Source organism: Dipodomys spectabilis, unplaced genomic scaffold, assembly GCF_019054845.1.
Source record: "Dipodomys spectabilis isolate Male_0828 unplaced genomic scaffold, ASM1905484v1 ptg000024l, whole genome shotgun sequence".
Taxonomy (NCBI): domain Eukaryota; kingdom Metazoa; phylum Chordata; class Mammalia; order Rodentia; family Heteromyidae; genus Dipodomys; species Dipodomys spectabilis.
The window spans coordinates 24,190,787-24,216,070 of NW_024870701.1; the positions used below are offsets into that span (position 1 = coordinate 24,190,787).

Here is a 25,284-nt window from a genome sequence, read left to right on the forward strand (position 1 = left end):
TTTTCCCTCTCCCTGCTGGGCAACCACTCATGATGCTGAAGAGAGTGGGTCTCCTCTGCAAAGAGTTTAATGAGAAACTGTGCAGGGACCAGTGGACTCAGGGATGGTGTGAGATGCTATACACTGGTTGTTGACATTCAAGTCCTCATTCTGCCTCCAAGACTAATGTACACTCTCCTCACACTTGCTTCCCCAATGTGGGGAGCTTCTCTGAATCCTGCACAGGCATTCCTTACAAGACCCTTTGTGGAGTGGAAGACACTGACAGGGTTGGGCTAGAGCCTCAGTGATGCCCACAGCAGGCACAGAGGCAATTTCCCGCAGTATTTGGTTTCCATCAATGGATGGGAACATGTCTTTGGGAGCCGACATTAGGGAAATTCTGAAGAGAGCAACGAATATGAGGTCAAAACCTTCAGTGCCCCAGGGGCTGACTCGGATCTGTGACCTGGAAGAGCAGGAGGAAAGCTTACAGCTTCTCCTACATGTGTACTAATAACCTTGTCTGTGATCAAAACTCAGCAGTCCAAGCTGAGCTAGAATGTTCCTTCGCCTAGGCTCACAGCACAAACACTTAGCATTGTGATTAGAGCCTTTTCAAGTAAGTACTAAGATATTTACACAGAAAAGATGGGAAGAGGGATGCATTTAGTGTCACTAGTTACTGGGAAGAGTCAGCTCCTGAACTGGGAAGGCTTCTGCTCAGAATAGACTACACAGGTAATATCACAGCACTTTGGGAGGACTAGAATCATCTGAGAGATAAGGTCAAGGTTTGGAGTGAGCTCTAGGGACAGTTGGGAATACTGTTTCAACCTATTATTTTCCAGGTTGAAGTTGTCCTGGTAACTTCCTGGCAGTCTCTTCCTCCACAGTGCTGGGGTGGCTCTCAAAAATGGCAGCATCTCTCCTACAGGAGAGACTCAGTTTGAGATGTGTATGTTTGTTAGCAGGCGCCATAGCAGAGCAGAGCAAGAAAAGAACTGGAAGAGCTTGTAATCACTAATCTAATAGATGGAAGGTAGGCTGAAGATGATGATGGTTCACATTTCCCCAGCCCTTCCTTGGAGCCAGGTACCATACCATATTATGTTGGCCACACAAACTCCCTCACTCATCTTTGTAACAGTCCTTGTCGTATTAGGATCCATTTTCATGAGAAAGGGATGCACAGGTAATGTCATACCAGTGTCCTACTAGGGCTTGGTCCTTAAGACACAGTTCTTGGTCCTTGGCACTGTTCCAAGTGTGTTAAGAAATACTCAGAAGAAGTGGGAAACTTGGAGAAGGTCTCCTCCTCAGAGTATGTCATCAAAGACATTCCGTCTCTGTATTGAACATGCGGTGTCTACTCAACTGCTCGCCTATATCACTGTCCAAATATTGGAGAACCAATTCTCCATAAGCTCCTACCTTCTCCCCACCTATAAAACAGAGCAACCAGAAAACTCCAGACCTGCACTTCTCCAACTGTCTTCTCTAGCTCAAGAAATGGCAATTCCAGTCTTCTAGGTACATAGGTAAAACTATTTGTTAATATCAACTCTTCTCTGTATTTTATATTTCTCATCCAACCCCTCAGCAAATCCTGAAAGTAGGCCTCAAGATACACACAGAAGCAGACCACTTTCAACTATTTTTATTACTACCATCCCGGTTAGAACCACTAACCACTAATCAATCATCCGCTCACCTATCTACATATCCATCCATCTATCCATCCACCCACCATCCACCTATTCATCCATCTACCATCATCCATCTATCTATTACATCTATCTATCATACATCTATCCATCCCTCCTTCCATCCATCCACTCACCCACCTACCCAGTCATACTTCCTTCAATCTCTCTATTCATTCTTTCAGTATACATATGTTTGGGACACACGCGATGCGCTGAGCTTTGTGATAAATGTTTGAGTCACAAATATGAATCAGATCTAGCTCTTCTTAAAGATTCATGCATGCTCCCATTATAAAAGGATGCAATCTCAACATATTTTTTTTACAGAATCAAGAACAAGGTGAGGCCTCCTAGCTCCATCACAGGAGAGAGAAAATGCAAACTTTTCTAGTCAGTGAAGAAAGACCTTGAGCTGAGACATAAAGAATATGAAGCACAGGGCCCAGTGACACGGAGGGGTAAAGGCGTGCCTGAGATGTCAGGTAGAGCGTCCTATCAGAGGCCCAGCAGAGGGGAGAGTGCATGTGGCACTGCTGGAGGGTGGCATGCTGGGCTTGGAGCTGTGCTCCAAGACTTTTCTAAGATAGGAGTGGTAGAGGGCGCAGGAACTTGGGGAAATCCAGCAAGAAGGGGATGGTGGGAAGGGTCCTGCGAGTAATAAAGTGAATCTGAATGAACTAGTGGTATTAAAAGTTTCATTTGCTTTGTTGGTTATGAGGTTTGAACTCAGGGCGTAGGTGCTGTCCATGAGCCTCTTTGTGCCCAAGGCTAATGCTCTACCACTTGAGCCACAGCTCCACTTCCAGCCTTTGAGTGGTTAATTGGAGATAAGAATCTCATGGAGACTTTTCTGCCTGGGCTGGCTTCAAACTATGATCCTTAGATCTCAGCCTCCTGAGTAGCTAGGATTACAGGCGTGAGCCACCAGTGCCTGGCTTGTTAATAGTTTTTTTTTTTTTTAAGTGGAGCATTCACAGCCATAATTTAATCAGATCTTGACAAGCCCAGTGAGGAAAGCAGAGCGGGCACAGCAGATCAGAGATGCCAAGAAATCTGACTGAGGTCACAGTCCCGAGGTTCATTGTGGAATCAGGCCTGCCCTGTCTCACAAACAGCATTTATTGAACCCATCAGTAACAGGAGGAGAATATGAGGCTCTTTCTGCACCAGTTTTGGCTGAATCCACAAAACGACAGATGCCACATTCCTCAGTGAGACCACCAGGCAATGCTTGCCAGAAGGATGTGGCAGGAAACTGGTTTGGACTCTGAGCTGAGCATCCTCCTCCAGGTGGTGATGGGGGGAAGGGCTGAGCAGGGACAGAGGAAAGATGACAGGATATCCAGAGAGAACTGCAGGGGCTGAGAGCCTTTCCTCTTGCCGTCCTTTAACCAGAGAGTAGAGCTTGGGACTTCAGCAAGGCCATTTGGAGAGGCCTTTTGTGTCCCTTTCAATTGAGGACACAGTGGCCTGTCCTCTCTGAAGACATCACAGTGATGAGACATTGGCTGACAGCCAAAGGCAGAAGGATGAGAAGACTGAGTGACTAGGGTGTCTGAGTTGAGTGCCAGGGCTCTTTTGTGGATATTCTAGGGTCTTAACGAAGTAGAATGGAGGGTTGGGTGCTGGGGGCTCACATCTGTAATCCTAGCTACTCAAGAGGCTGAGAGATCTGAGGATCATGGTTCAAAGCCAACCTGGGCAGGAAAGTTCCTGATACTCTTATCTCCAGTTAACCACCCAAAAGCCAAAAGTGAAGGGTTCAAGCGGTAGAGCACCAACCTTGAGTGAAAGAAGATAAGGGACGGTGCCCAGGCCCTGAGTTCAAGCTCTACTAACAGCACCAAAAATTTAAAAAAGATATGTATGGAGGGGTGAACTCAGACAATGTCAGAAACTCCAAATGCCCATCAAATCCAAAACAAAAGACAACCACAATAGCATCCCCTGTTAGGAAGCTATCTCCTTCCTTTACCTCTGTTCCTCCCTGGATGAGGGAGGCTAATTGCACAGAGGGACAGAGTAAGGACAAGCATCTCTCTCTGACTCTCTTTACCTCCCTCTCTCCTTCCTTCCCTCCTTCTTTCCTGTCTTACCTCCCCTTTGGCACCTCCCCTCCCCCCCCCACATGGGCACATCTACTCATCAATAATCTAGCCTCCATCAAACTAAAGTGAACTGGGGGCTAAGGGGATATTTGTAACCTTTCTATTGGGGCTAGACATTTAATTACAGACTGGAATTAGGTATTGTGATTTCCAATGTTAATTGGACTTTCTGTTACCTAAAGAAATGCAAGGAATGTCTGAATTTTCATCAGACGAAGGGGATGGAGCCCATCCACAGAAATCAAGTTCTTTTCTTCCAGTTCCCACGTCCTGTGAGACTGTTGTGTTGGACTTGATAGATTTACTCAGTGTTTAGTGTAAGCAGTCCACGCATGAAATTACATTAACATGAACGCATTTAGTCATATAACAACCCATGAGGTAGGCTTTATTAGCATTCACAGCATTACAGGTGAGGAAGCTAAGGCCCAGAGAGATGAAATTACCTGCCCCAGGTGTCAGGATGCTGAGGCAGAGTTGGGATGCAAGCAGGCCGATAAATAACCCTGGGGTTTGTGCACTTAATCTTTCCCTGATAAGTCTCTCTGAAGTCATGGAGCCTCATTAAGAATAGACCAGTGAAGGACACAGATGATTCTGCAGGGAAAGGAAGGGAGAAGAGGCGGCCCCTTGCAGGAAGACTTCCTAGTCCAGCTCTTCTACTGCAGTCCCTTCTCTTCAGGAAAGCAGAGGTCAGGGGCTGAGTTCTGGAGAGCCTGGTAGAGCACAGTTGACTGTTGACTAGGGAGAGTCATATGTGTGGGTTGCATGTACTGGTACGTGCGTATATGAATGTTGTGTGTGCCTGTGTATATGTGCATATATGTGTATCTGCATGCATACACAAGTATGTGATTCTCCTGCAATCTCTACATCAATGTTATGTCCTCTGAAAGCACAGAGACTGTTTTCATATTGTCATTGATTCTCCTCTCTGCTCTCAGCCCAACCATTGCCCATAGAGAGCGACAGGTAACTGTGGCTGAGTAGCACTCCTAGCTTTACACCGGGTGTAACCAGGCTGCTCTAGGGGCCTCCACATGACCTTGAATCTATCCCAACACAGGAGAACCTTGCCCTTGAGTCCTCTATAAAGTGAAGGAAAGAATGATCTGCTTTCCACAGGCTTCTAATCACCCCCCCCCCCCGATAGTTTTCTTCACTTGTCACTTGATTTATTGAAATTGTGGGCGGGGGGGAAGCATATATTTCTTAGCAAGCAGATGCTAAGATGAGTTCTTTGTGGGGTATGGTTGGTAATAATTTAATTAGCCCAGCTTTTTCTGGGAAAAAGTGTTAATTAGCTTTTTGCTTAAAATACACCATCTTGATGGCCTCTCCTTCCCCACTTTTCTCCCCTGGGTGAGGCCCCAATTTCCATCCACACCCTGCAGCAAATCCCAGCCTGGCTACCACTGTTACAAAAAGAAGAAATGTGAAAAAGTATTTTTCATACGCCGCCACAGATTATGACACATGCTAATTACGATTCCCATAGGTTCAAGAGACTAGGAGAGGAGGAAGAAGGACCCCATGGAGAGCCACTCACAAATAGCAGTCCCTGAAGGGCCATGAGGTTGTTGGGGCCTGCCTGCCCCAGTCCCTAATTCTGAGGTCTCCAGAGAGGACAGCTGAGCACCTAAATGGAAGCAGGAAGGATGTGGCCAAGACCATCCTCTCAGACAGAAGGGAAGAGGTCCCTCCAGGTGAGCCCATCCCCCCGAGACTTGTCCAGCCACCTGCCACAGGTGAAGATGGTGGCCACCCCAGTGCTAGTGTTGGTGACCTCCACTTTATCCACTAGCCAGCCCGAGTAGTAGCCACTGCTGTCATGCTCTAGCCGCACTTTTCGCAGCTCACCCAGCTCCAGCGTCTCCAGGAAGAAGCGATCTGTGCTGCCTCTCTCAAAGAGGTTGCGCATTTTCTGCTTCAGCTCCCTTTTGCCTGTGTCCCCATTGGACCCAAAGATGGTCACAAAGACATTGGCATCAGTGCCAGCCCCTAGTTCATAGCCTGTTGTCACGATAATTTCATACTTGACAGGCACCAGGCTCTGGATCCTGCTTGCAAAGCTTTCAGTAGTCTTGGTAACTTCAAATACCTTGAAGTACTTCCTCTTCCTTTTGAGGGGGATGAGGCAGTCACAGTTAAAGAAGTAGCTGGCAGAGGAGTGAGAGAGGGGGTAAGAACCAGCACACGTTATTCCCTCTATCATAGACCTGAGTTGCAAGAGCTCCTCCCACCATTTTCCCCAAGAGCTTGAGGTTGGAGCTGTCTAGGTTCAAATGTGAATATAAACTTGGTTTAAGATTCACCATGGAGAGACATCTCAGCCTTCCAGTTTCTCTATGGTTCCTTTATTTCTTTTTTAATCATGTGTACTCCATGTCCAATCCATAAGCAAAATCTGTTGATCCTAGCTTTAAAATATACCTAGAATCAACCTATTAGGAACAACACCCAGTAGCATGCTTTCTTTCCTTCCCTGGTCCCAAAATCAAGGTTCTCTTAACTGGTCTCTGTGTCTTGCCTTCTGAGTTTGAAATGAACAATGGCTGTGGCTTCTTTCCACCCAAAATTGCTAGTATTTTATTTATTTATTTAGTTAGTTAGTTTTGTAGTATTTGTGTTTGAACTTGGTTTGGAGCTTGCTAGGCAAGTGCACTACCACTTAAGCCACGCCCCCTACTGCTTGAGTCACTGCCCCCCACCACCACTTGAACCACACCCTCTACCACTTGAGCCTTGCCCATAGGCCCAGATTGCTAATACTTTACTAGCTTTGGAAATAAGTGGTCTTGCACTGGCCAATGACTTTAGCAATGGAAGGTTATACCCAAGTGGGGAGAACCAACTGTAATCTTAGATGATAATGCAAATGCTCTGTGTGTGTGTGTGTGTGTGTGTGTGTGTGTGTGTGTGTGTGTGTGTGTGCACGCACGCTGAGGACTGAACACAGGGCCTCAGGTAGGCTAAACATATGCTGGGCCACTGAGTCCCTACATGAAAAATTTTAACACCAAAAAAACCTTAAAATGTCTGTATATTTACCAAAGGTCGGGATATTCTTGTGTCACATTAACTTTCATATAAATCCTGGGTCAGATCCTTCTATTTTAGGGGAGAGGAAACAAATTTGAAGAAAATAACTCACTGTTTAAAGTGACTCAAATCAGGGCCGTCTGGCAGCCCTGAAGATGAAGCCATTTAAGACATTTCACAAGAAATCTTGATTCTGTTTTGAGATCTTCCTCCTGTCAGTTTATCACTTGTTAGGTTGCTATTACATACAATAAGGATATACGTGCATTCTTTGTTTTAAAGTTCTTTTTTTGGGGGGGGGGTCTGGTTGTGGAGCCTGAACTCTGGGCCTGGGCGCTGTCCCTCAGCTCTTCAGCTCAAGGCTAGCGCTCTGCCACTTGAGCCACAGCACCACTTCTGGCTTTTTTCTTTTTGCTTACGTGGTGCTGAGGAATCGAACCCAGGGCCTCATGCTTGCAAGGCAAGGGCTCTACCACTGAGCCACCTTCCCAGCCCCCCCATTAAAATTCTTTAAAATGTCTTTTAAATGCATATACCCACCAATATACATAATTCTATGTATGTGCACAAGTCACATGATCATCTATACACACTGTTCCTAAATGTGCACTATGTTTCTTCCTTTCTGTTTGGCTCTATCTTCTCCTTTTCTCTCCTCTCCACTTCAGCACCCCACCTTTACCTCAGATAACCCATGTTGCAGTTAAGGGTGTGGGCTGCCAGATTTCTTTCCATCCCACTCAGGCCTTCCTGGACCCCCCCCCCCCACACACACACAGACATATGGGGACGTCAGTGTTCCCTTTTTTCAGCGGCATCATATATGACATGTTTCCCTGCATTTTGCTTTTCTCACTCAACAATACTTCCTGGGAATTGCTCCAAGTCATCTGGTACATATTTAATTCATTATTTTGAATGGTTAAAAAATATTTCCTGGTGTAGATACAAGGAAATGTTTTCTAATAGACAGAATTTTAGAAGATCACCAAGATGTGGCAAGGACTTAGTGGAGTCAAAGCCTTATGGAAATGGGAGTGGGGAAGTCCATAGGAACAAAGGCAGCAGCACAGGATGATGAACAAAAAGGAATCTGGTATAATGCAATTACCCTTCTGTGAACATTGTGCAGGGGAGGTACTAGAAAAATGCCAGAGAGAAGGACAATTTTTCCCCCCTGGTGATCATCTCTTGTGGGTAGGCACTTAAGGAAAATTTACCTCCTTTTACCTACTTTTCTGTTTTACTTGAATTTTTGTGATTATATACTGGATATGTTATTGGAATCAAACAATAAGTGTGTTTGTGGTTTAAAAGATGAACAAAAGCATCTCTGACTTTCATTGAAATCCTACGGATAAAAATGATGAACCACAACTGGTATGAAAGCTAGAAAGCCCACTGTAAACCCAAGATCAGAAGTGGGAAAGGTTGGAAGACAGGATAGGTAGGTGAGAGGGGGAAACCATACATACACATTGCTGTATTCCATCTCGGTGATGGTGATAGTCTTGACATGCCAGGCCAGCTCTCTTTTTGGGATGAATCGATCCTCCCTGGCCAAGTGGCCTACACACAAAGAGGCAATGTCCCCCAAGAAGATGCTGTCGAACTCAAATGTGTCAGTGGCCCCCCTGCAGGAAACAAAGGTGTGGCCAGTGAGCTGCCCATGCCCACTGTGTAGGTAAGCATTGTTGTGTGCTTGCTGCTTTCCATGGTAGTACAGCAGTCAAGACATGATGTCAGTCCTGCATTCCTTGAGAGATTAAGTCTAGTTTGAGGATAGGACCATCACAATGAAGTCCAATCATTGCCTGGACCCGGCACCAATGGATGGTAAGGTATCATTAAACAGACTGGAGGAGAGCGAGGCCCTGACTGTTGAGCTGAGGATGGTAAGATCCGAAGAGCAGAGGAGGGAAAGGGCAGAATCCTCTGATGCAGACCCTCCTTCGTAAAATCCTAAAAAGGGCATAATGGGATGCGAAGGAATTTTTGCCTATGTGAAATTTGGGTATGGGGAGAGAAATGGTTATGGAGAAGGTGGAAATTTGGGCAGTCTGTGGTGGTAATGACCAGTCTCAGGAGTGTTCAAGCTTTGCCTCTGTGGAGAGAGAATATAAATAAAAGGCTGCTCCAAATGGAGTGTTTGTGTGTCTCCCAAATTCCGATGTTGACAGCAAATCCTCAGTGTGAAGGCGTTGGGAAGTGGGGCCTTTGGGAAGTGGTTAGGTGATGGAGGTGGAGATGTCAGGGATGGGATTGGTGACCCTTTCAGGAGGTCCCAGAGCGCTCCCTCCCTAACCCTTTCTACTGTGAGGACACAAGAGAGAGGATGGCTGTCTTTGAACCAGGAGCCAGACCCTCACAAGACACAATCTTGGAGCGCTGAATCCTTAGTCTTAGATGCCCAGTTTCCAGTACTGTGAGAAGCAAGCTTTCTCTATTTAGAAGCCACTTATCTATGATCTCTTGGTAGGACATCCTGTCTGGACTAAGACAGGGGATTAAGGGGGAAGGGGAGGCTATGTAACCAGTTCAGCGATAAGGTGGCAGCTGAGGTGGCCTGGGGAATGTGGGAAGTGAGTGCCATGTCTACTTGGATGTGGAATGGTGTTTGCAGTAGGTAGCATGGAACAGTACACAGGAAGGACGCAATAAAGCAATTGCTAGTTATGCCCATTTGTCTACTTACGGTTTGTCCAAGGAGAAGATTTAGGGAGTTCCCCCACTTACCACCCCACCCTCACTCCCCTGTGGACATTTCCTTCCTTACTTCCTAAAGGCTCGCTGTCTGGAAGAATTTTCCACAAGGAACTCTTTGGATCGGTTCTTCCTGCCCTCCAGGATGAGCCAGACATTCTCCCTGGTTTCACCTCCATTGCCCGTTTCTATGACAATCTCATAGGCTGCAAAGGAGGAGATGGGAGAGGGTTAGCAGGGGGAGGAAGCAGCCACTCACCACCAGGAACATACAGCTATTCCCTCCGGGCCTTTCAGTGGGTCTTAGGTGACAGCCTTTGGGGGTTGGGAGGCAAGTTAGCTTTGCCACGATCCAGACCTGTGAGCAGAGCTGCCAATTCCGGAGCTAGAGCAATTCTTCCCATTTTATTCATAGTAGCAACTTCCTTGCCCAAGAATATGGAAAGTGAGAGCCATAGAGAATGAAGCAGGCGGTGGGGGTGAGTTCTTGGGAGATGCTGGGGTCTGGCTCTCAGAGCTACACTATTTTTCAAGACATAGTATATGAATTATACGTGGAGAATAGAAGGGAGGAGAGGCAGGCCCAGCTATGGAAAGCAGAAGGGAGAGACCCTGAAAGTCAGAGACCTCAGAAAGCCCCACCCTATCTGCCTCTCAGCAACCTCCCTGTTTGGCCACTCTGCTCAGAATGTCTACACTGTCATCTTTGCACCATCCTTCCTCCAGCAGGGGTCAAGGGTCAGAAGGACCAGATTCTGATCACTCCAGAGTTCCCTTTCTGCCCCAAGCACAAATGCTTGGCCCCTGGAATGTGAAAAGCTCAAGGCAAAGAATGGAAGTTTCAAGAGGTAAGAAAAGAGCCAGACTCCCATGACCTCTCCCATGTCAGTTTCTAGTAGATTTTCTCTAGCAGTTTCCAGCTTTGTGTCTGATTACTTTTGCCTAAGTGCTCTGAAGTAGTTCTTTGCTTTGCCTGGAATGTTCCCTCCACTCCAGTGTGGCTAGGATCAGCCCTCACCTCTTTCTCCTTAGTCAATTGTCAGTTTGGGGGAGATATTTTCCCCAAACTCTAGTTAAAAATCACAACCTGCGTCCCCTTGCATTTCTGGTCTGCCTAACTCTATTTGTCCTTGTCACCACCTAAAATTCTCTACCATATGTTTATGTTCATTTTATTGTTTACTGCACCTCTCCATCCTATTTAAGTGTAAGCACCATAATGGTAGGGGGCTTTATTTTGTTCACTAATAGACCCCCAAATGTCCACTACATTGTAGACCTTCCATAAACAGTTATTGACTGAACTAATCACAAGAAACCTCATGAAGGAAGTCACAGTTGAGCTTGGCCTTGAAGAAGAGCTATGGTTAAAATCAGCAAGAGATGGAATATTCTCTAGTGGGATGGATAAACATGAGCAAAAACACTACAATACTGCAGAATAAACAGGTGGGTAGTCTTGAGACAAGAAGACCAAAGGAAGAACAGAAGAGGAAGAGATGGGCTTCTGGTGGGCATCCACAGTTTACTGTCTCCTTTTTTTCTTGACAGTCCTGGGGCCTGAACTCAGGGCCTGGGCACTGTCCCTGAGCTTTTGCTCAAGGTTAGTACTCTACACTTGAGTCACAGTGCCACTTCCAGCCTTTTCTGTTTATGTGGTACTAAGCAATCAATCCCAGGGCTTCATGCATGCTAGGCAAGCATTCCCAGCCCCTATCACTCCTCTTAATAGGATTCTTTTGGAGACTGGAGAGCTCCTACCATGTGGCTGGAATGGTCTAAGAAGTCTAGGCCTGGTCAATTAGCATCCTCCTCATGGAGACGGTTTCCTCTGCTCTTGAGGTTATTCAGCTCTAAGTGTGTTGGTAATTTGCCAGCAAAGAAATTTGTGCTACCAGCAACTATCTTCCTGTGATTTTGGGAAAATTTCTACTAAAAGGAAGTTAATGTGCTGGGCTGGGGAGAAGTGGAACTGAGAAGAAATGAGAGACAGAGACACACTGAAATCATTGGAGCCTCTGGAGACAGCAAAATCTGAGACAGAGCCACCTAAAGCTTCTAAGCTCTAGAAAACAATATATTCTCTGAGGCCAGCACAGATTTGGGTTTCAGGCATGTGAAACCAAGGATCTTAGTAATTCCTGAAAGTTTCTGTTTGACTCTATTGAGACTAACAAAGGAGAGATGCTTTGTAAACACACGTGTGGAGATGGATTCTCTAAGAAAATTGCCTGTGGCAGCTATGAGTGCTCTGTCTCTGGGGACTGGCCAGAAAGCCAGACTTCATCGGGGCTGAACATGTAGCAGATAAGGCTGACAGAGTAGTCCTAAAAGACTCATGAGGGAAAGGGAAGGAAGGGCTGTAAGGGGGGGGGGGAGTTGCTAAATCAGCTGGGGAATATCACAAGAGTGATGTTTGGGCCTCGTGTGTGTGCATGTGTGTGTGCATGCACGCACATGCACCTGCACAAGTAGAAACATAGCACATTATCATGCTGTCCAGTCCTAACTCTGGATGGATTACAGCAGAGTCTCCATAGGTTCAAGCACTGGGATTATATATAAGCTTTGCCAATGACTCTCTGCTTTGGCTGTACCTCAGAATCTCCTGCAAAGACAAATGCTTACAGAGGGCTTTGAGCTGCTTCTAGGATGGTAAGTGCTGGCGATGAAGGCTGGGAACAGGAGGCTAAACAGGATGGAGCAATCCATCAGTCTGGAGTACTAGCCAGGCCCAATAAAGACCTGGTGCTATGCAGCAGACCTCAATTGCTGATTTGACCTATCTGGGTTTCTCCTCCTTTTCCCCTGTCTTTTCCTATTCATAACACAGGAGTTGTCATGGTGGGCATGGGTTTTGAGGGCCTTAGGAGACCACAGGATGGAAAGCCTTCACACACATACAAGCACTTTTCAAGCACAAGGTAGGGCTTGTGCTTACAGGCTAATGTGTCCTGTAAGGTCAGAAGAGGCATGTCTAGGTACACAGGTAGCTGAGGATTGAGATCATAGTTAGTCCATGACACCCTCAGAGCAAGTCTCCTGCTGAGAACTCAAGTATGGAACCTATGAGTTATGGGCTTTGCTGGGGATGCAATGGTGCCTCTTGTCAGCTTGAATCAATGGTGGCTCTGTGCCCCTGCCCTCCTGTTTCCCACACTTACAGAACTATCCTCCCTTTAGCAACCTGAATCCAGCAGGTCTCTGCAGAGGTACAGCTGTTCTGCTGTTTGGAAATCACAGGAAGACATTCAGCAGTTTTGCTCCAAGCCTTACAGATCTTTCCTTCTCAGAACACCAGTGGCCTAAGGAGCCTCTGTTGCTCACTTAGCTCCTGTGTGAGGGTCTTAAACTTCTCCCTCTAATCAGAGGTCCTAGGTAAAGTGCTACATTGTCTCCTATTCACTGAGCACCGATTCTTTGAGTCCCTACTAAGTCCCAAGCCCCATAGTGTAAAGAGGATAATAAATGTTCTATCTCTGTAGAGGTCATAAGGCTCTGTGGTCACAAGAGCTATGGGTGCTCAAAGCATCCAAACAAAACCTAGAACCCAGTCCCTCCTAAGAAAGAGCAATTAAACAAACTGGGAGCACATCGTCTGAGTCAGGGTATTCTCCCTTTAGGAAACTCCATAAATGGGTGGTTGACCATCATTTGAATGCTTCCAAACACATAGTACTCACTACCTCTCAAAACAGCCAATTTCATCATTAAGCAGTTTGCATGGCCTAGCAGAGATGGACAGATGGCTTTCCATCAAAGATGCACAATTAATCTTCTGTGTGAAGCAGTCTCCATGAAGGGCCTACCTACCCACCCAGAGTCTATAGTTCCCAGGTGTCTTTGCCTCTGTTAGAGACACTTGACTAGCCCTCACCAATAGGATGTGGTTAATGTGATAAGAAGTAGTGGAGGGCCTTCAGGCTCTTTTCCTTTCTGCAAGAAATGTGCAAGCCAGCTGGTCTCTGGTAGTTCACACCTGTAATCCTAGTAACTAAGGAGGCTGGGATATGAGGATCACGATTCAAAGTCAGCCTGGGAAGGAAACTACATGAGACTCTATCTCCAATAAACTACACAAAAAAGTTGTAAGTAACACTGTGGCTCAAGTGGTAGAGTGCTTGCCTTGAGCAAAAGAAGCTCAGGAACAGTGTCCAGGCTCAGATTTCTAGCCCCAAGACCAGCAAAAGAAAGGAAGAAAGAAATGAGGGAAGGAAGGAAGGAAGGAAGGAGGGAAGGAAGGAAGGAAGAAAGGAAGGAAGGAAGGAAGGAAGGAGGGAGGGAGAAGGGAGGCAGGATTGGAGGGAGGAAGGAAGGAAGAAAGAAAGAAAGATGGAAGGAAGGAAGGAGAGAGAGAAAGAAAGAGAAAGAAAGAGAAAAAGAAAGAAAGAAAAAAGAAAGAAAGAGAAAGAGAGAAGGAAAGAGAAAGAAAGAGAAAAAGAGAAAAGAAAAGAGAAAACAGAAAGAAAGAGAAAGAGAAAGAAAGAAAGAAAAAGAGAAAGAGAAAGGAAGAGAGAAGGAAAGAAAGAGAAAGAGAGAAAGAAAGAGAGAAAGAGTAAAAGAAAGAAAGAAAGAAAGAAAGAAGAAATGTGCAAGACACGTGTTGGAAATGGCAGAGACACAGATGGAAAGAGCTTGGGTCTCTAAGTCACACCATGCAAGGCCTCCCACCAAACACCCACACTGGACTATCTATTGCAGAAGTGAGGAAGACACTGAGATTCGAAGGACTGCCTCCTGGTGCGTTTAGTATTGCCTTAATAACCAATAAATTCTTTCTTTATACCAGGTTCTGTTTTTGATGAACCTCCTTCTAATTAGTTGGACCCAGAACCTGCCCTGTGTATTTAGTCACATCTCCCTAGGCCTTAATGGCCATCACCTTAGGGGTCAATTACTCCTTTTTAAAAGTATCTCTTAAGGAAGGGCGGAAGGGAGAGTGGCTGGTGGAGTTCCTTGCTCCCCCACTTCTCTTTCTAGGAAGGCTAGGTTGGTAGCTATCACTAAAAACATCAATTGAACTTAGTCCATGATATAAGAATAAGCCAGAGAAGGCATCACACTGTGCTGCATTGTCCTGCCCAGCACAAGAGTCAGGTGCAAAGTTTTCTTGTTACCTAGTTAGACCTATGACTCAAAGCTGTGAGTATTGGCATCAATATTTTAAGTTGTCTGAATTTCTACTCAGGCATCTCCACAAAGAGTTTCCCTCAAGCTGAAACTGTGCCAGGGTCTTCTCATTCCCACCTCTGCCTCAGCCAGCCCTCCTCCTTCAACTAGAAGAGTTAGCCCAGGCATCACAGCTAGGCTGGACCCATGCCTTCTCGCCACATACTGGTCTCCTCCAGCTCCTCCCGGATCGCATTGTTGGCACACGCAAAGTCACGGACCGTCTGCCTGTCACCCTCACTCTTGGAGAGCCAGCAGTCGCATTGGAAGCGGAAGGTCTCATCTCGGGAGTTGTCCTTCACATCAACATAGCTCAGGTGCCAGCCAGGAAATATTCCTGAGGAAGAGACAGGGTGGGATATAAAGGAAGTAGAGGGTGCGGTCTCTCCCATCCAGACCTCCCATCCAGTGTGGGGCTTTGTCCCAATATGGGGCACTGGACAAAGACCCTGTCCTGTGTGGGCCTTTCTGTTGATGAACGGATCCACTGGATTAGCTATTTCTTGAGGGTTTCTCCAGCCCAGGGCTCTCACTGTCCCTTTGCTTTTTTGCTCAAGGTTGATGTTCTACCACTTGAGCAATGGCTCCACTTCCAGCTTTTTGCTGGTTAATTGTAGATTAAGAGTCTTATGGACTTTCCTGCTGGGGATGACTTTGAAACACTATCCTAAGATTTTAGCCTTCTGGGTAGCTAGGATTAGAGGCATGAATCACCAGCACACAGTAGGATTCAGTTCTTTTTGTAACATTCTTTCATGGACCCTAAGAGGGTTGGTTAAGAGTTTGCATGTCTCAAGAAACTGTGTTAGTTTCTTACTGCAATTTTTCCCCCAATGAAAGCCTTTCCAACACACAGATGCTTTACAAGGAAAGGGTAGCTTGCATTTGGCTCACAACAGCACTGATCCAAGAAACAGACCTTTGTGGCACTCCCAATGCTGAAGAGTGACTTCTATCATCTTTTAACACTGGTTTTCACAAGCTCATGCTCATGATCCTTCCAGAGTTAGTTCAGGTGCCAGCTCCTCCAGAAAGCACCCACTGATGTCTCCGATTGCTTCCTGGGCCTATATCTGGTGCTCTCCTCCACCCCCAAAGCACCCTGCATCTTCCTGGCTACCCTCTGACCAGCCTGTCTTGTCCTTGTCTTCTCCTCAGGCTAGAGGCACTGGAGGACAGGGACTGATCTTACTGGATGTTGCTTTCCCTCGAATGACTAGCTTGTGATCACCAGATGCGTACTTTCTCAATGAATGCTGAAGGAAGGAATATGTTATGACTTTGAGGTCTTTGGCTGAGCCATTCAACAACCATAGAAGCTGCTGTTTTGTTAGGGTGTGTTGCTAAATTTGACAAGTCTTGGCCTGATCGTGAGCACAGAGTAGCTTAGTTGTAATTGGCAGGGATTCCCTCTGCAGTGTTCCCACCATAGCCGAGCTAGCAAGTGTGAACCGATGTGCACTTACTGTGACAGCAGCGTGTTCTTTACACTGTGCGTGACTTCCATTACTCTCCACTCTTCAAAGTCCTTGAGAACTCCAAATACCAAAATAAGCCCCTCATAGGGGGAATCCTAGTGCTCTGGTGAGTTACCGTGATGGTATTTGCTGTACACAATGTGTCCACAAGGTTCCCCTCACAAAGAACACACAGAAGGAGTCTACTCCCATTCCTTGTCTTCTCATACCCCCCCATCTCCATAAAAACATCCTTCCTCTAGGATCAGCCACTGCCCAACAACTACAGAGAGGTTCTGTCTCTGGTCTCAAGAGCCTTTCCTCACCCAGAGGCACACAAATTTGGACACACACTTATAACCACTCACACTGTGGGAAGCAGATACGAAGGCTCCTGGTTAGGATTAACATTATGCCACATTTTAAAAGCACTTCTTTCTTTTCTTCTTTTTGGTAAACATAGAGCTTTACTGAAGGGGAAAACAGTGAATGCTAAAACAATCAAGATAAATTTCAGAACACGACTCTACATCTAGAGTAGTGAGTTCATTTATCTGCAGGCTTGTTTTATAACTCAATAAAGCTTTTTCATTTTTTCTACATCAGGGCCATTCCGAGCTGTAAGTCTGCAAATTGGCTGCTATTAGGGATGCTTCCTGATCATATCATGGAACTGATTAAAGTCCTTAGCAGGCCTTAGCATGTTCAGTCTGAAAAGGATTCAGATAAGGCGTTTTCTCAAAAACTTCGAGTGGAACAGAAAGGGAGAGGCAGGTAAAGAGAAGGCAGAGTAAAAGATCTACTTTGGCTGTATTGCAAGATGTACAGTAGAAGAGTTTCTTCGTCCTTCTCCCACCATCCAGTGTTCTAGTCTCACCCAGTGTGTGTGTGTGTGTGTGTGCGCATGTGTGTGTGTGTGTGTGTGTGCGTGTGTGTGTGTGTGTGCGCGTGTGTGTGTGTGTGTGTGTGTGTGTGGGGGGGGGGGGGTGTGGGTGTGGGTGTGGGTGTGGTCTTATCCCATACCCAATTATTTTTTCCAGTTAAAACTGATCCTGTGTTGTGCTCTCTGCTGATTACGTTGGCCTGTGTGAGAAGGTTTGGGTATGACTGACAGGTTTTTATCCTAAGTATCTCCCACTAAGAACCTATCCAGTATGCAGGTGGCAGTTCTGGACAGAGTGATGTCGCTAGAAGTTTGCTAGTGAAAACAGCAGGACAGTATACAGACCTGCAATTACAGCCTGGTTAACTTTGCAGACAGCACTAGCTGGATAGTAGCCATTATACCTGAAGCTGGTGAACCAATAGAATACCATCTGAAATGGCTGTTAGGAGAATTTCTTTAGAAGCCTCCTTTATTCTTTTAACTCAAAGATATCAAACACTGCGTGTCACTCTGCCTTTGCACGCACTGACAATGAGTATCAGAATAAAGATGTCTATCCATTGTTCATCCTACCAGCCTAGTGTTCCGTTGTATGGATACAGAACACATTGTTTACCTTGTCCCTGGTGATGGAGAGCTAGCTATTCTCCAGACTTTTGATCCTGCACAAAGTGCTATGATTAATATCCTTCCATGTGCAACATAGTGATCTTTGAAAATCATGAAGCAGACATTGTCCCTTCTCCATAAAAAGTCCTCAGTGACTTCTAACCACTCTCACAGTAAAACACAAAGTGCTCACCAAGAACTGTATGAATTGTATGCTCTAACCTGCTTCTGCCCCTTTCATCTCATTCCATAATATTTATAATTCACTTCCTATAGTCTACCTACACTGAACTTCCGAACTATGTTTTTCTGGGAAAACATAGTTTGCATTTACTGTTCTGTCTGGAGTGATTCTCCCTGGGTCCTAAATGCCTGTGCTATCTTGTCATTGAAGTGTTAGATCAAGTGTTCTATTGTTGGGAAAGTCCTTATTAATGGCTCTATTTACAGGAGTTTCCTCATTCCCAATTACTTGCTATCAATCACCATATACTCACTTGACAATCTGAAATCATTTCAATTTTATTTCCTTGTATATTGTATTGTCTGTCTTGTCTCCATCTTCTAAGTTGTAAACCCCACGAGATCAAGAAGTTTGTCTGATCTATCCATCACCATATTCCAGGGCTTGCATGCTTACAGCAGTGCTCAGCATGTTAAGCAATAAATGCTTATTATGGTACAAGTGTGCACTAAGACTGAATAGGGAAGAATGAAGAAGAAAGATGGTGATGGTAGTTTTTTGGGGGGTGGTAATTTACAGCCCTACATGAAAGGAATAGCCTGTCCCAGTAGAATTGATTGTCCTAAAATTTACTTCCAAAAAAGCCATAGAAACCCTGAGCCACCATGGGGTCCCAATCTTTCCAAGTAGGAGATGATAGATCAAATGGCAGTGAGGCTGGCAGCAGTATGCCCTTGGATTTCAGTATACCATCTGTGGATGCCCAGTGGCTTTCCATACCTAGTGGGATAAAAGGCTTTGTGTCTGCAACTCTGTATTTATATATTTGGAGCCTGCTTCCCCTTGATTCCAATCAGTAAGGAAGAATGTCATCAAATCTTTTATCCAAACAAGATGGCATTTTCTTCTTCCTTATATGGCTCTATGCTAACCTATTCTCTTGACAGCTCAGCTCCTAGCTCCTCCATGAGGCCCTCTGGGATCTCCAGACCCACATTGTTTCCTCCGTGTGTACTGTCTCAGTCACAAGCACAGAGATCTTAGGAAACCTTTGCTACTGAGTCCACATCTGCACCCAAACTCTTTTATGACACTTTTTGCACGCATGTCTGACTTTTCCAGTTAGGTTATAGGGAATAGGAATGGTCTCTTCTGACCTGTTAACTGTATTGTAGGGATATGCACTTAGCATTCAATGAAAATAGAAGTAATAAGTTAAATGAGAGCTGTCAATTTTTTTTTGTTCCAGTACAAGCCATAGAGATTTATCCCAGGTAGAGAAATTTACTTTACCAAATGAAATGAAAAATAATATCATTTAAAATGTACTTTGGCGGGCTGGGAAGGTGGCTCAGTGGTAGAGCGCTTGCCTTGCATGCACGAGGCCCTGGGTTCGATTCCTCAGCACCACATAAGCAAAAAAGAAAAAACTGGAAGTGGTGCTGTGGCTCAGGTGGTAGAGTGCTAGCCTTGAGCTGAAGAACTGAGGGACAGCACCCAGGCCCAGAGTTCAGGCCCCACGACCGGACCAAAAAATAAAATAATAAAATGTACTTTGGCAAGCTAAGGGTCCAACTGGGTGACTTACATTTCTTCAACAAGATAAATGGATGGGCCAAGTGTGATAGTACATACCTGTAATTTCACCTACTTGGGAGGCAGAGTCAAGAGAATCACAAGTTGAAGGACAGCCCGAGTAAAGTTAGCAAGACCTTATTTAACAAACAAACCAGACAATAGAAAGACCTAACAGGGTCATGAGCATAGCTCAAGTGATAAAGCTCAGGCCTAATATGTAATAAACCCTACATTTAATCCCCAGCCAAACTTAGAACAAAAGAAAAGATCAGTGGATAGTATGAAGCCCTAGTTATGAAAGAATATAAGAATCTGACTCTTTGTATTTCGAAAAACACTTTCCTAGGTACATTTCCTAAGAGGCAGCTTGAATAAGCCTTTGGGATTTGGCAGACCTGGGTTCCAGTCTCTACAATGCTCCTAACTGAAAATATAATAATATCCCCATACCTCAATACTCTCACTTGTACAACTTGAGGATTAAAATGGATATTTTTTGATGTCCTTTTTATTTTTCTGAACTTACACTACAAGAAATAAAGCATACCAACTCATTTTGTGGTTAAAAGGCTGTTTTTACTCACCAGAGTTTTAATTTAACCACAAAAAAAGCACGAAGAGCAGGATGAATTAGAAAGTAAACAGTCTGGTTATAATTTGCTCAGTATTATAAATGCTATCTGGATAATTGGAATTAAAGTGAATAATTAATCATCTTGATTTTCTTCTTTGAACTATATTTCATGGTAACCAAATAACCTCAGGAACAATTTTTAAAAGAAAAATTCCAGTTAGTAAGTGGATAAGAAATGACAGAATTGTAAAATTGCATTTGTAACTAATTGATCATTACTGGATGAAACATTAGATGAAGAGTTATGAAGGAAACTTACAATGGAGCAATCAGGCTGGCAGCTGCTAAATCCAGCTATTGATCTTAGAGTTGGTAAGAATAAGACTTCTGTATACTTCCTATCACATCATTACAGTATACAGCACTGAAGAAATGCACACATTTCCTGTGTATGAAGTACACAGACTGAGGGCATGTACTTTATCACAAATATTGCAGAAATTTTTATGAAGTACAAGTTAAATAATACAAAGACATTATGGTTCTCTGTAATAATGGTGGTGTAATTTTGTAAGAAAATGTCTGTTTAAAAAGAGAAGCATAAACTGAGTGCTTGTGGCTTATGCCTGTAATCCTAGTCACTCAGGAGGCTGAGTTCTGAAGAACACGATTTGAAGCCAGCCAGGGCAGGAAAGTCTGTGAGACTTTTATCTCCAACTGAACACCCCCCAAAAGCCAGAAGTGGAACTGTGGTTCAAGGAGTAGAGTGCTAGCTTTGAAGCAAAAAGCTAAGGGAAAGTGCTTAGGCCAGCACAAACAAGTAAAATAAAAAGAGAACCATAATAAATATGTGTAGGGTGAAATGACACAAAATTTAGGATTTGAGTTCATATCCTTCAGCAACCAAAAGAAAAATGGAAAAGGTTAAAGCTGATGTGATAAAACATAATGGTTGTTGAACTTGGGGGATAGGTAAGTGGGAGTTCATTTTACTATTTCCTTCACATTTGTACATGATTAATTTTTTTTCATAAAAGCACCACTGGTTCAACAAGCAGCAACAGCAAGAAATATTGAAAGTGTAGGCTCAGGCAAAGAATATCGCCATGACTTAAGTTAACTCGTGACTTCTATGATATTTGTTCAGGAATCCTAACCTTTTCCTGGAAGATTCTCAAACAAAAATTATTTGTCCTCATAAATTTCTATGCAAGGAAAAGAATAATGTAGCTAGAAAAATTATGAATTAAATATAAAGAAAATGTGGCAAAGAGACAGCTTTAAAGACACGTTGCCTCAGCTTATATTAACATCTAAATTTCCACCCCTGGAAGTTACTATAAAAAGGAAGTTAGGACCCCAAATTCTCTACTCCTCTCCTGACCCTACTATCTCAACTATGGAAGCCCAGTAAGGACTCAGAAATCTTCTTTTCCTTGTTGAGCCTCAAGATCTACCAATGATAAGATCCTGCTTTCATACTCAAAGTTTGGCTCAAGATGAGAAAGCCCACTTGTCTGCTCATAAGTCATATTAATGACTTGGAATTTCTTTATGTTTCAGAGCCACATGGAGCCAAGGTCGTTAGACAGTTTTTGATATCCATGGTAGCCATGTAGTAAGTGTCAAGCTCTTCGGAGAATCTAGCAGCTAAATGCATGGAACTGACCATGGTGCTGATCAGCCTTCCTCCTCTTGCAGCATTTTGACAATGATGGGATAGAAGGAATCAACTAATTGGCTGTGAGGTTTTTGCACAGTGGAAAAATGCATCAAGACAACTGAGAAATACACTGATGTGTGCACAATCAGTGATTAGGAAGAGAGATACCTGGTTTTAAAGAACTTGGTTAGGAGCCTAGGTTTATGGCCAGGATTCTATTTTTTTTTTTTTTAATGCACCAAGGCACACCAAAATTGGTTCTGGAAAAAAGTGAGGTCCTTAATGCAGAAGTATGAAGGTTCAGGGAAGGATTTAGGAGACTGGAAGAAAAGTGTAACTAAATTCTATTAAACTGCGTTATATCTCCTATAATATCAGAGATAATGTGGCAGACACCAGGAAAAGAACAAGACAGCTGAACTCATGAAGCTGATAAAGTAAAGGAGACAAAATGGACCTAAAAACATGCTGACTAGAAGGGTGTTCAAATAAGGTATGACAATAAGAACTTTCAGCGAACTTTCAGCATAAGAAAGCTGGATGGGTAGATATAATCCTGTAGGATACATGGTGGGAGTTAGGTCACAAGGGTTAGGAAAGTCTAGAGTGGGGTCATAAGTTTGTCTGTGATGCATACCACTGTAGACTTTTTCTAATTTTCCTAATTTTCATGCCTAAGAACAGTTTGTTGTTTTGTGTCCCAGTTACCACCAAGCAGAACCCAGGACTGTGGGGATCCTGGATATAAAAGTTAGGATCAACATATTAGCCAAGCACACACTATCTATTATGAGAATGTTCTGAGACATTCAATAGTGTGCTTTACGCCACTGAATTTATAAATGACAAAATGCTATTCATCTCCCTTTCCTTTCTCTTTATTACATTGACTTAAGTGTTAGGCCATGTACCAAAAGTCCTTAGCAAGGGATTCTAGGAGTTCACTAGGAAGAAATGGGCATTTTAAATGTCTCAATTGCTTTGCTATTTGAAAAACATGTAGCTTCCTGTTTCCACTGCTAAATTTATGTCCAAGGAACTATGGAGTGTGGAATGAGGACACCACTTGAGATTTCATGAATGGTGGATGTTCCTCAGAGTGACAGGCTTTCAGATGAGGCTCTCCTCCTAGAACACATTTGAATTTACAAGTACAAAATATAGAGATAATTTCTCCAGCCTCCCTTTCCATTTTGTGATCTAACAGCCATATCAAATTTGGGGATTCTCCCTTGTCTTATTTCCCCCAAGTTGGTCTTTTCTCCACAGATTTCTCATTCTCTTTTATTTTGGCTTCAATATTGTCTGCTATAGTCTGGATCTTCAATGTCCCCCAAAGGCTGGTACTACTAAGAGGTGGTTGAATCTTTAAGAAGTAGAGCTTGATGGGAGCTCATTATGTCATTGAGGATGTGCCCTTGACAGTGATAATGAGACTCCAGCTTCTTCTTTCTTTGCTCCCTGGGTCCCAATGTGAGTGGCTTTTCTCTGCCATGTACTTCTACCATGGTTTATGCCTCACCCTAGGCCCAAATAAATGTGGCTAATCTATCATGGACTTAAACCTCCAGAACAACACACTTACTGTGAACAACTACTGTAACTTGGTTTGTCAGCTTGTACCAATATTAAAATGAGGGGGATTGTCAGGCTTTAGAGAATGACCTGGACTGCTTGTTTTATCTAAGGAGAGATCCTACCAGGGAGGAGGAGAAAAACAAGAAGAGAGGAAACTTAGATGTTGCTGGAAGCAAACAGGATCTCTGGTTACTGAAATATGACTATTGTTTTGGAGCACTCTCAAATAGAGGAGTCTCTACTTTCCTAGATTGGAAGGAAAGGTACACAACCTAGGAAAATAGAGGCTCCTACTATAAGTGGCCCTGACATTATCTTCTTGTCTGGAAAAAGAGAGATCCATCCTAGTCACTGTGAAATTCTTCCCTATTCACTTTTCTGGCATGACTGGGAGAGAGGCAGGGGACCTTCTGCCCTCTGGTCTCACAGTGTATTGACCCCTTCAAGAAAGTGGGTGGCAGCTGCTGAGAGTTGGGTTTCACCAGTGACTGAGATGCATAAGTTGCTGTGTGGGTTTCTGCACAACCTGCAGAAAGCTCTGGAGCCTGGGGTTGGGGAGACTGAGCAAAGGCTGCAGGCCTTCTGTGGTGGCTTGGCAAAGGCTGCTTCCAACACACGGCAAGGAAGATAATTAGGGGAGCAGCAAGCATGAAGCTGGTGAAACCATTCCAATCTAAAATGTCAAGTAGAACTTGAAGACCCCAAGTCAGATAAAATAGGGAAACTGGAAGACTGGAAAAATGATAAAGCAATGTGGAGGACATGAATTTCATCACAGTTACAGATGTGACCAAGTCCTCCTTATAAACTCCGAAATTAAAAGATTAAGTTCGCACTTGGCATCTATCCTATGTTTTAGCTGATAGTCATCAGTGAAGAAGCTACACTTAAGTTCACTGTTATTGGTGAATTCCTTATAGAACATCCATGGGAAGTGATTTTGGTGAGCTCACTTCTTCCTGCCTGCCTCCCACCTCTCCCTTTTTTTTTCTTCCTTTTCTCCTTTATTCTCTTGCAGTCCTGAGGGTTGAACTCAGGGCCTTACAAATGTTACTCAAGCTCTATACCCCTAGCCCTTAGCCCAACCATGTTTTCCCTTAAAAATTTTAATGACTAAAAAGTAGAATTCATTCACAGATTTCAAAAAAGCCACTTATCACCCAGGGAGAAAGCAGAAGAAACTAAGCTCTACTTGTAGCATTAGCCCAGAAACACCTGCTCCCAAACTGATGGAAACATCTGAATAGTGACCACCAACCTTGTCCAGCCATCTCACTGCTAAGTAAGCAGTGTCTACATACGGTCAAAGGGGTAGAGACACCTCTGGAGAGAGCCAAGGGCTGCCCTTCACCACCTAGGCCTTGACAGGGAGCTACCTTTGTTGTCATGCCAGACCCTCAGCTTGCAGAGGTGGCCCAGGCTCAGCATGTCAGAGAAGTTGAAGGTGTCCGTGTTGTTCCGTTCAAACTTGTTCCAGTTCGCCGACTGCTTCAGAGCCAGGGTCCCACTGTCTCCATTCTCCCCGAAGATGATGATGCTCACATTAGCATCGGTGCCCGCTCCTGAGGGTGAATAAGTGAGGTATTGGGTACCAGTTGCTCTCACACACAGCCCTCCTGCTCTAAACTTGCTCCTAGATACCTCAGAGGACCCAAGAGTGGAGTGGGGACAGTGTTCAGAATTGACAAGGCCAGAAGTAGTTCAAAAAGGGGTAGTATGTGTCCTGGAACTCCTGGGTCTCCAATTCTATGCTTCAGCTTCTCTTTGTGTCTTGCATAGGCTGTGGCTCTAACTGTAGTCATAGCAACTATGACTTTAGTTTTTTTAGTACAAAAATGTGTCTATTTCTGGGGAAATGCTCCCAAATTTAAAAGCCATGCCAGGTATACTGACTTTAATAATACAGGCTGTCTCTTGCACAAGGTAGGTTGAGCAAGAAGCAGGAAGGTTGTGGCCTACCTCTGACAGACATTCTGTTACAGTTATATATCATTTACTTAAGCCAAACAGAGGTATTGGTCTCAGTTAAAAAGCTAGTGCTGAGC

The 25,284-nt window shown here is 44.4% G+C and overlaps 1 protein-coding gene across 3 annotated transcripts in view; it reads right to left on the reverse strand.

The window, feature by feature from the left end:
- Positions 1-5,084: 5,084 nt before the first annotated feature.
- Loxhd1 (lipoxygenase homology PLAT domains 1) overlaps positions 5,085-25,284 on the reverse strand; it is a 136,992-nt gene continuing 116,792 nt past the window's right edge. For 2 of the 3 annotated variants that reach the window (XM_042675215.1, XM_042675214.1), the window contains 5 exons: positions 24,616-24,801; positions 14,877-15,047; positions 9,615-9,747; positions 8,314-8,472; positions 5,475-5,955 (listed from right to left, as the gene is read on the reverse strand). In XM_042675215.1, the coding sequence (XP_042531149.1) occupies positions 5,475-5,955; positions 8,314-8,472; positions 9,615-9,747; positions 14,877-15,047; positions 24,616-24,801 (1,130 nt within the window). Of the gene's footprint in view, positions 5,956-8,313; positions 8,473-9,614; positions 9,748-14,876; positions 15,048-24,615; positions 24,802-25,284 lie in introns of all 3 variants that reach the window. The other variant, XM_042675216.1, reaches the window with a different exon arrangement.